Source organism: Lissotriton vulgaris, chromosome 4_1 (assembly GCF_964263255.1).
Source record: "Lissotriton vulgaris chromosome 4_1, aLisVul1.2, whole genome shotgun sequence".
Lineage (NCBI taxonomy): Eukaryota > Metazoa > Chordata > Amphibia > Caudata > Salamandridae > Lissotriton > Lissotriton vulgaris.
Window position 1 is genome coordinate 1,468,833,559 of NC_141691.1, and position 12,949 is coordinate 1,468,846,507.

The window sequence follows — 12,949 nt, forward strand, 5'->3', positions numbered from 1 at the left end:
CATGTGTATGGTTTTATAATAATAATATTAGTTGTAAAAGGTCAACTGGGGAAATGATCGAGGAAAAAGTACACAGCACTTAAAGGTCAAACAAGTAGAAATGTTGCAGCGTCATTTGATGACTGTAGTAGTACCAGTTTTAGAATATGACGCCATATCAATTGCTAGATAAACCTGACTTATTTGACTCCGTATTAAAACCTGTTTAGACATCCTTTGTCATATTGGCTTAGCCCCACCGAAGGATCTATACACGTGATTTGTACTGAGAGCAACACTTTACGGCATCGAAGAGTACAGTAGACGTATTCATCCCACGAGAATACACTACAAAATCCTTGGGCACATATCTGGATTCCTCTTAGCAGAATGATGAGCTGTTCACCTGGATAAATTCAGAGGGTCATGGCGGAGAGTAGAAATATGTGCCAGGGGTTCCTATTGGGTTTGAGAAAGGAATGTTAAATACGGGAAAGTTAATTATTTTGCAAATAATGGGTCCGGTGTACAACACGTTTAAAAAAGCTTTATGAAATGAAATGAAAAATGAGTGGACTCCATAAATTGATATTTGAATAAGACACGTCGGACAACCACAACCAGGAACGGTTGCTTCAGAGCTCACAAGATAGGCAATCATTGGCTTTCTGTAGACCTGTGCTGTGAAGATGGCACATACATTAGATGATGTTAGTCTGTAGTCCTGTCACTGCTCATGGTATGTTGTGGCTTTGTAGATACTGCCTATGTAAGTGCTATCAGAGGAATATCGTTGTCTAGACAAACAGACAACATTTCTCCCACAGCTTTTTGTTTACGCTGGTCATTGAAGTGATGTCAAATTGTCCCATGTGTAACCATCCTTATCCTGTTCTTTAATCATAAATTTGGATGGGTTGCTTGGGTTTATCTAGAGACTAGATGCGATATCTGCATAAAACCCTTTTTAGTTCGAGCCTCAGCCTGGGCAGCGCATGGGCTGCTCTGCGAGGCATGCTGTATTCAGGGATGAACTTGAAGCTCCGCCCACTCTCCGTCCATCTTTTCAATTGGCTGCTGCAACTGTCCTTTGTAAATGTTGGCTTTTGATTTGTTAATAGACTTATTAGTCCCTCCTTAGTACCTCCCTGTCTTCTGTTGTAACCTCCCATCAGGACTGGACCTTTTACTGTGTCCTTACTGTATAGCTTGCATTAGCTCTTGGGGAGAACTCTATGCTTAATTAATCTAAAGGGCACTATTTAAAAAAAATATTTTCCACCAACAACTTGATCAGGTTTGACTTTCCACATCTGCCAGGGAATCTTTTTTTGTTTTTGGGGGGGTGGGGGGGCGTTTTACAGCAAAACTCGTAACTTCATTCCCGGGGGAAATAATTAAGTGTATAAATCATATTCTATGTCTCCCTACTCTCAAACCACTTCTATACTGATGCAGAAACGTGTAATCTCCTAAAGGTTTTGCCTTCAAGGGGAACCACCTACGAATGCCAATGAGGGAGTAATGTTCATACAAAGAGCCCTTTCCTGGGCATTAGTATGTCATCACCACAGTCTCTAGCTCGGAGCATGTTGTTCTACATGGTTGACATACGTTTCACTGATATTCTGGCCTTGTTTTACAGAAGTGGGAAGTGAGACCGACAGTAACGTGGACTCCGAATTTGGGCGGACGCATTTCGATGATCTGGTCCCATCACCAACCTCCGAGAAAGCCTTCCTCGCCCAGATCCACGCCCGGAAGCCTGGGTACAGCTACAGCGGAGCAGCCACGGGCTCCCTTCGCAGTGACATGTAATTATGTGTTTTTTCTTTACTTCCAAGTTGCACGCTTAAAGTTTGCTTTTCTTCGTGGGGCCATGTCACGACCATTTTCTGTGCCTGCGGAAACTGCAGACAGCATGTTTCCTGGCCCGTGTTACCTTGCTGCAGTGCCTGGCATGTATGAGCGAGCTCGCGGTTACTTCGTTAGAGCATGTGATGAAGGCAGAGCGACATCTATCAAGAACATGGACATTAGAACGCCCCCATCTATCCTACAATACATGTCAAATCTAAACAAGCTAGGACACCAAACAGCCCACCTCTACAAGCTACTTAGCCCCAACACATCGAGTCTGAACAATAAAGCCCTGGTACCCCTGGAAAGGGACACAGGTAGAAACCTCACGGAAAGGGAGAAGTCAACCATATGGCTATCCGCAACTAGAAACAAGATAACACCACAGCAAGCCCATACGAAATACTGGCTGCTTCACAGGGCGTTCTGGACTCCAGCTCGCCTCGCCGCTGCCGGTATTAGGGAAGACGACAGATGCTGGAACTGCCACAAGGAGAAAGGTGACCTAGAACACCTGATCCTACACTGCTCCAAAGTCAGAGTGTTCTAGAGCAGAATCAGGCAATTCATATCTGGCGTGAGAGGCCAACCACTACAAGGCAGCATCAACGAAATCACAGTGTCAGCAATAGCTCCAACCCCCACAGCAAAAAATGACAAAGACCTGATAGACCTACTCCTAACAGCAGCCGTTAAATTATCCTCACAAACTGGAAGGACACCAGAAAAGCCACCTTCAAAGGCTGGATAAACTGGATCACCTTCGTAAGAGGAGCGGACAACATAGCCTCACATCACTCACCATGCCACCACTCCGGAGGGGGGATGTGGAAAGCACTGGATGAACACTTGATCACCCTCAAACCCCCGTAAACGCCCAAACCACCAATAGCGGAAGCCAGCAAACTACCTCACCCATCATGCAATCGCCAACACCCCGGGGGGCCTTTTTTTCTCTTTTATCTCTCTCTCTCTTTTCTACATTTCTACACAAAAATCTGAGAATGAGGGTACGGAAATAAGTAACCTTTGTACAACACAGCCCAGCGCGCAGGGGCGATACCACTGCTGGACATCAAGCTGTATTACCCTCGATGTACCGAAATGAGACACAGAAACTGTACTGTATGTATATATAAACATCTGCTTAATAAAAAATTGTGAAATCAAAAAGAACATGGACATATTATTGCTTTCTGCGCAGGCGCAGAAAAGACTCATAGGACCTCTCTTGGTGTTCCATTTCCTTTGTGTTATGGAGACCCCTGATTTATTATTTAATATAGTATAAAGGAGAGTAGGGTATTTATTATACGCCTAATATATGGGAAACCTTTTTTGACAATGATTTTAAAACGTTGCCACGAGAGCGCATGGAATACATAAGGTGTCTGCGTAACAGTAAAAGTGGGTAAAAAAAAGCTATGTTAGAAATGAGGATAAAATATATTGAAAAGATGGATTAAGGAGCTCCCCGCTTGTGACCCGGCCATGAGGCCAAAGGCTCGCAGAGGTGTCTCAAGGCGGCGTCCGCGGGGAGCACGAACAGGCCTTGGGTTCATCCTCCCATAAAAGCCAGATGTTCAGTTAGTTACAATCTGACTCGACAGAATCAATTACTCCCTCACAAAGTGCGCAGTAAAACATTTAAGAGGCTGCCGAGACCCAGTTAAGGCGTCAGTTGTTCATAAACTGAAGCACACCGCTGGAGCCTCGAATCCCACAAATAGATTTACCTCGGAATGCCATTTATTGCTCCCCTGAAAGGACAGTCTAGTTACAATTTATGACTTGTTGTGATGTGTTCAGTACCTCATGACTTCATTCATAATGAAAAGTAATTTACATTATAATTACACTGCAGAGGAGCAGATTGATAACTCACAGCAGTCGCTGCTGCACAAGGACAGCAAGATGGCTTATCGTGTCCTATTGGCAGGATGGTAGCTAGTAAACAAGCTGTGTAAATCCAGGCCCTGCACGTAATATGGCGCCGCTGACAGCACACTTAGTAGCTTTCACGCTAGGAAGGCGGTGCAGTGCATGCATCCATGATCGCGCTCTCATGTAAATCCACCTCGAGACTGCCTCCTGTAGGGCCTCCAGCGCTAAGACTTCTTAGCTGTCTGACAGTTCAGTGATCAGCAAAAGGCTAAGATGGCGACAGTAATATCTCGGATTAATACAAGGAAGCCAACAATATTCCTAATTCACTTTTAGTGTATTAAGTATCACATATAGACGTTGGCTCGTGCAGCGGCTCACGCAACTCTCAAATAATTAATTGGGATGGCTGAGTGCTGAAGCATCTCTTTAGTCAACATTGCACCCTGAATAATGTCACCACTGCATTCAACTCATTGCAAACTTTTGCTAGTCCTTGACTTTTGTGCATTCTGGGAGTTGTAGTCTTGTTTTGCTTCCATTTAACTAATTTATCTAATGCACTTAAAATTACTAATTTGTTGGTGAAACTCTGAGGACATGACACAGTGTCCTTAATGACCTGGAGTGAAGTGGTCCTCCTAACCCTGACAGAGATGGCATCCCCATCTAGGCTGTGGACAATGCCAGTTCTCCTTAAAGATTAACACACAGGTGAATCCTAGTAGTCAATAGTAATTTATCTACTTGATGCATAATGCCTAGGATTGTAATTATCATTTAATGTATAATAGTATCAGGCTCTGTACATTAACTTGAACTAGCAACCATTACAGCTCTAGATTAATTGCAACGTCTTTGATTTGCGTCATATAACAAAAAACACACTGTTCCCTAGTAAAAATACTTTACATGCAAAGAAGTAAATGGTCTAGACGTGATTCTAGATAGGACTTCACACAAAATGGTCTGTATTCATTCGTAACATGACTTTTCTGCCTGTGTTTAGTTTAATTATTAGTAATTGATTGTTAACGCAGCTCCAGAACATATGTAAAAGTGTTTTCTATTTATGTTTGCTGTTTGACGTATGTATAGATAAGGGCTAAAAATACCAGCTTTTGGTGATTTTGCTTATTTTCGTACCAGCTGGGCCATTTAAATACTGGAGGTGCCGGTACAAAATCGGCCAGGTGGCAACCCTACGATCAACAAGTACATCAACAAACACAACCCATTACAGCAAGTTTTCAACACTTATATAGGGTCTGTGTTTTTAAAGTCAACAGTGTTGTCATCCCAATAAAAATGGCGGGATCCTCATCAGGGCTCAGAGGTATACAACGAGCCAGAGAGTGAGATTATGAAAGGTAATGCAGTTGCTAAAGAAGGGTGTCCCTGGTGAGAAGGCTCAAGAACAGTTTGGCCGGGAATGTCCAGAGCTGGAAATATGCCCGATACCCATTGAGGGCTCCAATCAGGCCACAGTGGGAACCGTGTTCAGGGCCTGGGCTCATGGTTGAGTGCCAGATTCCCTTACTGGGTTCCAATCAGCCCAAAAATGGAGATGCACCAGTAGCGTTGACTGGCAGCATGAAGCCCGTTTTGGGACTAGGAGAAAGTACTACATGCTGCTAGGCAGCACTACCAGTGCATCCCCATCTGTTTGTTGATACACTTGTTGATCACAATTTATCACTTGAGTGTATCACCTTTAAAGAGAACACCAAGCATGTTTGTTTTGCACCAGCATTCACTGCACCACTATGTGTGTTGAGATTGTTTTGCTGCTATGGACCAGTGTGTCTTTTTGTTATAGTTCTTTCCCAGGGATCCTTGGGTCTTCCTTGCTGAAATATTATAATCTTGATTTGCCAGCACAAATGATTTGTAGATCTTGTGGTAAATTCTCGTTAACTTCAAGTTCAATGTGCGTTTCAGTAGTTTAAAAAAGCTGGTATAAAGGCTTCAATATCAGTTTCACATTAGCAATTGGAAACGTCTTGGCTGTTCCTTGTAGCATTGAGCCGACCATAGTGTCACTTAAGTACGTACACAACACAGAAAAAATACTTTTGTATATATAAATTCCACATCCTTCTCAACATAATCTGGAACATCTATGGGTGGGGCATACTACATATGCAGGTAGACATCCACAAACTTCTAATTATGTGGATATTCAGGTATCTCTTACACGTAGTTTCCCACCCTTGTAGCTCACATACATTTGCTAATGTAAAAGGCAAAAGTCAAATGCTTTTCCTGTAGGAAATAAATGAGGGTACACCCCCATATATAATGGCTTTGTTGGAGAATTCCTGTTTTTAAGGTGTTTGATAACATTCATACTTAATCCAAGGATTAATCGAGTGTTTTCCAGAGAGCATTTTTCTCAAGCCTAGGGGTTCTGTGCATAGAATAGTATGATCGATGGAGTTCCGTTACGACTAGATTAGATAAACTAGAATGTGAGAAGAGCATGCAATTGGGATAGGTCAGCTTTCATTTTCTGTTTACATATTTACAACTAGATGTATGAGAGACAGGTTTTTGCCTCAAATCCCGATTATTTCAACAAGCTCTAAAGGGGGATTTCAGGAAACTCTAAATAAAGAGTAGACTTCAAGGGATGACTTTTCTCCACCAGAGGAATAATATTGTAGAGGACATTCAGCTGGTGCATTCTACTCTGTATTTAGAGTTTCCTCCCGAAAATGTGGGATGTTCAGTTCTCTACAAACTCCAGAGGAGTGGGACAGTTACTAGACCTAATGTCCTCATTGCGATGCATCTGAAGATGGTGACGCTGTCCTATTCCATAAATGCCCTTAATTTATAGATGGAAGAAGTGGCGTAATTGAATGTATTTGTGGGTAGGATGTCCCAGGCTTGCAGCGAATGCCTCCATGGAACATCACCCTAGTGCCCAGAAGCAAGGATATTCAGTGTGGATCATGAATGCATTCCGAGAGTGTAGATTTGCAGCCAGGTTATGGAATTGTGCAGATGCTGGGGCTGGTAATTGGTATTCCAAAAGGCAAGACGATTTCCACTTGTGTGCAGGACTCTGTGAAGACTGTAGAGAAAGACAGGTCTGAAGATTCCTTAGACTCATAATTGAAAGTAGACAAAACATGACAAATGGAAATCCTTGAGCCAAAATGTCAATCCTCATGGAAGTTCCTCTGGCTAGCATTCCATTCCATTGTTTATCTGTACCATATGGAAATCAGGCTTGGCTCTGCCTTCAAACAGAACAGTCAGAACTGGAATTCTAGTTCGTTTTTCCCACTCCTGGGACTACATGCAACCCCATCCTAGTTTGGCCTCATTGATAAGGTGCAGTTTTATTCCCCAGGCAAATCAAGATTTGGGGCCCTGGTCAGGGCATTGTCTGTTCACTTAGGGATAATCTCTGAAGGTGATGGTTAGAAATGCTTGAGTCAACTCTTCTTGAATACTGAGTGTTACGGAAAAGGATCAACCATGTGCAGATCAGTCTTGGTGAAAGAGTAGCAGTCCCGCCCAGATTTGTTTTCTTCTTCTTCCATTGACTAGGGACACAAGTGTTACCACATTGATGAGTTCCAATGAGGCCAAACATGTCTATATGCTTGTGTTCTCATACCTTGCCCGTCCTAAATGGTTCATGCTGTCCTCTCACCAGGATGTGACATGAATCGAATAACACCTCCCCAGTTGTGGGGCTGTGACATTGCTCAAAGATATCTGCAGGATTGGAACATCTGGAGTTCCTGAGCATGCCCTAATCGTAGGATCTTCGAGCGGCAACAGCTGAATCAGGTGTGTTTACTGCACACAGCCTATACGGGCTGTACTCAGCGGGATCAGAGTCACTCATAAGTGTTCCCCCCACAGAAGAAACAAGAGGTTCTTTGTGGCTCCTCATTACAGGGTAAGTTTCAGATCTACCCCGCAGTGGGGTGCAGAGGGGGTTATTGCAACAATCCTGAAGAGGGTCTCTCCCCTTGTCGATCAGGTCACACTCCTTGTCGCTCTCGGTGACCCCCTCTGGCATATGGGATCACTGTATTTTCCCTGTATGTGGGCCCTAGCCTGCTTGGCACAGTGAAGTCCTCAGTGGCGGCCCCTCCTGGCATACAGTGTTGCAGCTCAACACAGCACAAGGGCTACACCCTTCACAGCATATCAGTTTTCTCACAGAGGCAACTCCTCACTACACAATGCTCCAGCCGGATCAACACTACAATGCACACAGCTCAAATCACGGCAACCCTCCTCTGGCATACGAGGGTCGACAACTTTGTCCTGCACACGGACAATGACCTGATCGGTGCAGCTGCTGTCTCTTCACACCCGCAAAGGGAGTCCTTCTGATGGGTTCCCCACTGAACCTCGCTCCCTCTAACGCTCTCCTCTTCCTCATAGAATACACTGGTCTTGGCAAGCAGGCAGGCACTGGTGCTCTAGGCTCCAGGGCAGGTGGTCTTGGATTCCTTGGGTGACGTCCCCTCACCCAGCGAGGAGACTAGCAGGTCTTGGTCCCCAGTCCTGGTCACAGGCAGAAGTCATGCAGAACTTCCCCACCCCATACAGCCCATCTGGCTGATTGGCAAATGCCAGTCAAACCTCCCATTTTATAGTCGATTTCCAAACAGCAAATGTGATTTAGAGTCTTGAGTATTTGAAGTTTAAGTTGGGGGTACTCTTTTCTTTAAAGTGCCACTCCTCTGTCCTCGCTTCCTCTTTAAAGCTGTCTGCCACAGCAAGAGAGACTCCAAAGCTGATAGCCCCAAAACACAAGCCATGGGAGTGACTATAGAGTTCACACCTGGATGTCAGCCACAGTGATATGTGTATAAAAAGGTTAGCCCAGGGTCCCAGCCCTACTCTTTATGATTCCCTTATCAGCCCTGTCTCCTTCCTGAAATGTGCCCAGGCCCCTTTCTTGTGACCTTTCATTGTTTCAAAGAGCACCCTTTGAGGTTTACGAGGAATCCTGTCTCTCCCTTCTCCACTATGTGTTCCACCCAGCTAACAGGAATGCAGCAATACACAAATCTGTCTAGGGGTATTCTTCTACCTCCTCCCCTCATGTTTCACCATGCAATCAATCAATCAGGATTTGTAGAGCGCTGCTGCATCACCCACGTGGGTCCCGAGACCCTGGGAGAGCGTGCTGCCTTTTCTCCTGTTGGTTGAACATCCAGCCCTTGATGTTCTTCCTGAACTGCTGGAGCGATGGTGATGCTCTGAGGTGCAGGGGAAGGTTGTTCCAGGTCTTAGCTGCCGGGTGGCAGAAGGAATGGCCTCCTCTGTTCGTCCGGCGACTGCATCGGGTAGCTGCTAGGCAGAGGAATTGGTGGCAGAGTTTCCTGGTAGGTTGTGGGACCCATGCAGGCCAAGGTCTCCCAAAACGGAGCCCAGGGTCCTCCATCTATTGTACTATTCACAGGCACTCCTAAACAAAGTGCATGCATACAGCATACGCACACTGCCCAGCACTGTATCCTTCATGTACTGTAGCACTCATAAGCACCCATACATCCAGAACATATATTCAACATGCAAACAGAGCCTTGTATTCTTCATGCACCATATTACTCATAGGCACACATACATCCAGCACATACATTTAACATGCATGTACTGCAGAGTACTACATCCTTCAATATTTGAACCACTCATAAGTACATATTCATCCAGCACATGCATTCAGCATGCATGCACTGCACAGTACTGTATTATCCCTGTATTGTACCCTCCCCAGGCACACATACACCCAGCACAGATACACCACTCATGCACTGTGCAGCACTACATACCCAACCAATGTGGGTTAAGGGCGAGTTAAGTACACCTCTGGGTGAGCCTGTGGGCCTCACCCCAGTTACACAGGTTAATAAGGACCTGTTCATTCCTACTGATCACTACACAGTATGCCACCACCACTGCGCTCGTGCTGCTTAACTCCTTGTGAAGGCAGTAGCCTCTCACCACTATAAGGGTAGCACTTTGGGTGCCCCTCCTAGTCCAACAAGACCGGAATCCATGAGACAGGCCTATGTCATGGCACTCACACACGATCTTTGTTTGCCTATGAAAACAAAACCCAGCATTAGGGACCAAACATCTTCACCACCAAGACAATATTAAACTTTATGCAATTTGTGTAATGGAGCCAGGAGTTTAGGTCAAACTCTTTGGGAGCTCACCCTTATTATACCAGATTTACAGTCAAAGTGGTGTGTGTTATTGGAGAGGATGCTCAGCAAACACTTTCTAATTTCTAATTTAAAATACTTCTAGAGCGCAGCGTACACCTTGCGGTTTCTTGGCGCTGGGGGGATCAGCAACTGAGGGGGAAAAAGACCAGGGAGAGGTGAAGGGGAATTTGAAGGAATTTAAGTGGGGAAGGCCTGGCTGAAAAGGAACGTTTTCAGATCTCTGCGAAAGGGGAGATACTGAGTGGCAGAGCGGAGGTGGTCAGGAAGTGAGTTCCAGAAGGTGGGAGCCAGGGTGGAGAAATTGGCCCCGCCCCACTTTTTGCGAGTGAAGCGAGGGATTTGGAGAAGGGACTTGGAGGAAGACCAAAGTTCTCTTGCAGGTACATAAGGCTTGATTAGTGAGGAGATGAAGGCGGGGGCAGTGCCCTGGCGGGCCTGGAAGACCATGCAGCCGATCTTGAAAAGGGCCCGTTCCTTTATAGGGAGCCAGTGAAGCTCCCTGAGAAGAGGGGTGGAGTGGTGATAGCGAGGGAGGCCGTACACCAGCCGGGCTGCTTGGTTCTGGACGGTCTGGAGTCTACGCAAACTGTACGCGGGGATACCGTGGTAAAGAGCGTTTGCGTAGTCCAGTTTCGATATCACAAGTGCGGCCATGATGATCTTGAGTGCCTGGGGGGAAAAGAAGCGGGAGACAGTGCGGATAGTGCGGAGAGAGAGGAAGCAGGAGGACACCACGGAACTGATTTGTGAGTGGAGGGTGAGTTGGCTGTTTATTTTGACACCAAGTGTTTTGACCGTGGTGGAGGGGGTCGGTGCAGAGCCAAGAGAGGGGGGCCAGAAGAGAGAGTTCCAGGGACTGGATGAACCACCAGTGAGAACCAGCTCGGTTTTATCCGGGTTCAGCTTAAGGTGGTTGTGGTTCATCCAGTCCCTGATGAATGTCATAGTTGACTGGAAATTAGAGACCGAGAGAGGAGAAGGGGACAGATCAAAGATGAGCTGGAGGTCATCCGCGTAATTATAGACGGTGACCTCCAGCTGCTGTAGTGCAAAGATGAGAGGAAAGATATAAAGGTTGAAAAGTAAGGGGGAGAGAGAGGATCCCTGGGGAACACCACAGGTGACAGGGAGGGGAGAGGCCGTGAAGTCGCCTAGTCGGACCGCCTGAGTGCGTTCCCTCAGAAAGGAGGAGAGCCAGATCAAAGCTGATCCCCCGATGCCAGCCGCCTTGACACGGGTAAGTACGATGGTGTGGTCCACCGTGTCAAAGGCGGCGGAGAGATCAAGGAGGACCAGTGCCTGGTGTTTGTTTTCATCCATACCCTTTCTGAGTTTGTCCAAGACTGAGACCACGACTGATTCGGTCGAATGCCTGGGACGGAACCCGGCTTGGCGGGATGCCAGTCCCCCATTTGCCTCAACATGGGCGCTGAGCACCGCGGTAACGTGGCGTTCCATCACCTTGCCCAGAAAGGGTAGCAGGGAGATGGGGCGATAGTTGGCCGAGATAGAAGGGTCAGCGCCAGGTTTTTTCAGGATGGGCACTATGGTAGCTGCCTTGAGCGCAGAGGGCACTACGCCCTGTGCCAAGGAGCTGTTGAGGAAGGCAATGGGGGGGTCAGGGCAGCTGGAGTAGATTTGCTGCAGGACTCGTGCTGGGCAGACGTCCGCGGGAGACCCCGACTTCACTTTAGGAAGTATCTCCAGAAAAGAGTCCTGAGTGAGGGGGGGGATGGAGGTAAGAGGATGGGGGAGGGGAAGGGGGGAGGGATCGATGAAGGCAGAAGAGGGTAGAGGGATATTGAGCTTGATGGTCGCTATTTTATCTAAGAAATAAGTGTTGAGCTGGTCGCAGAGAGGCTGGGAGGGAGGGATATTGGGCGAAGTTCGGTCTGAGAATGCCAGGTCATTCACTATGTCGAAGATTTCCCTGGGTTTATTTTCAGCAGAAGTAATTTTAGACGAGAAGTAGGTGGTCTTAGCGGCCAGGATTGCTGTTTTGTATTTGTCCAGTGCTGATATGAAGTGGGTTTTTGATAAGGGATTGTAATTTTTCCTCCATTGCCTCTCTGCCCGTCGGGCGCTCAGTTTGAGCTCTTTTAGGTGGTCATTGAACCATCTATTAGAGTCCTTTGGTCGGCGGATGGAGATACGGCGTAGGGGCGCCATAGAGTCGCAGCTTTCAGCCAGCCAGGTGTTAATGGCCTTGGCTTGAGAGGTAGATGGTAAGCCAACAAGAGTAGGGATAGAGTCGCGGAGCATTGAGGTCAAGGAGGGGTAATCCAGTCTATTCCAGTTCCGTGCCCAGGTGTTTTTGGCATGCGGAGTTTTAGGCATCACGTTACGGGGAATAGAGAAGGAAATGAGGGCATGGTCGGACCATGGGCACGGCGAGACGGTGGCCGAGGCCACGGGGAGGTTAAGGGACCAGACCTGGTCCAGTGTGTGCCCATGGGAATGAGTGGGGACGGATATGTGCGACACAGAATTAAAGGACAAAAAGCAATCTGTAAATTCTTTTGAGGCTGAGCACTCGTGTGGGTCGGAGGGCCAGTAGTTAAAGTCCCCTAGCACCAAGACCGAGGCATAGTTAACCACCAAATTAGCCAGCAGGTCTTGAAAGGCCGGCAGGAATGCGGGCGAGGGCTGGGGAGGCCGGTACATTAATAGGCAGGTGATGGGGGGGGGAAATGAAAGAGAGCGGACTATCAGGAAGTCTGCAGGGGGAATGGGGGGGGAGGGAAGTGATTGGAAGTTCAACTCCGACCGAGCGATCAGGGCGACCCCACCGCCTACCTTGCCTGCCGGCCGGTCAGCTCGCAGGGCCACATAGGAGGGGGGTAGGGTGGCCAGGAGAACGGGGAGGGAAGTATCGCAGTACCAAGTTTCGGTCAGGAGCAGTAGGTCAGGTTTCTCAGAGTCGAGTAAGACGAAGAGCTCATGGTGGTGCTTGACCGCTGACCTGGTGTTGAGTAGCAAGACAGACAATGCCGGCGAGCGGGGGAGGAGGTCGA

The 12,949-nt window shown here is 47.1% G+C and overlaps 1 protein-coding gene across 17 annotated transcripts in view; it reads left to right on the plus strand.

The window, feature by feature from the left end:
* DTNA (dystrobrevin alpha) overlaps positions 1–12,949 on the plus strand; it is a 693,791-nt gene that overhangs the window by 600,349 nt on the left and 80,493 nt on the right. For all 17 annotated transcript variants that reach the window (XM_086965704.1, XM_086965706.1, XM_086965705.1 and 14 more), the window contains one exon: positions 1,625–1,793. In XM_086965704.1, coding sequence (XP_086821830.1) covers positions 1,625–1,793 — 169 coding nt within the window. The remainder of the gene's footprint in view (positions 1–1,624; positions 1,794–12,949) is intronic.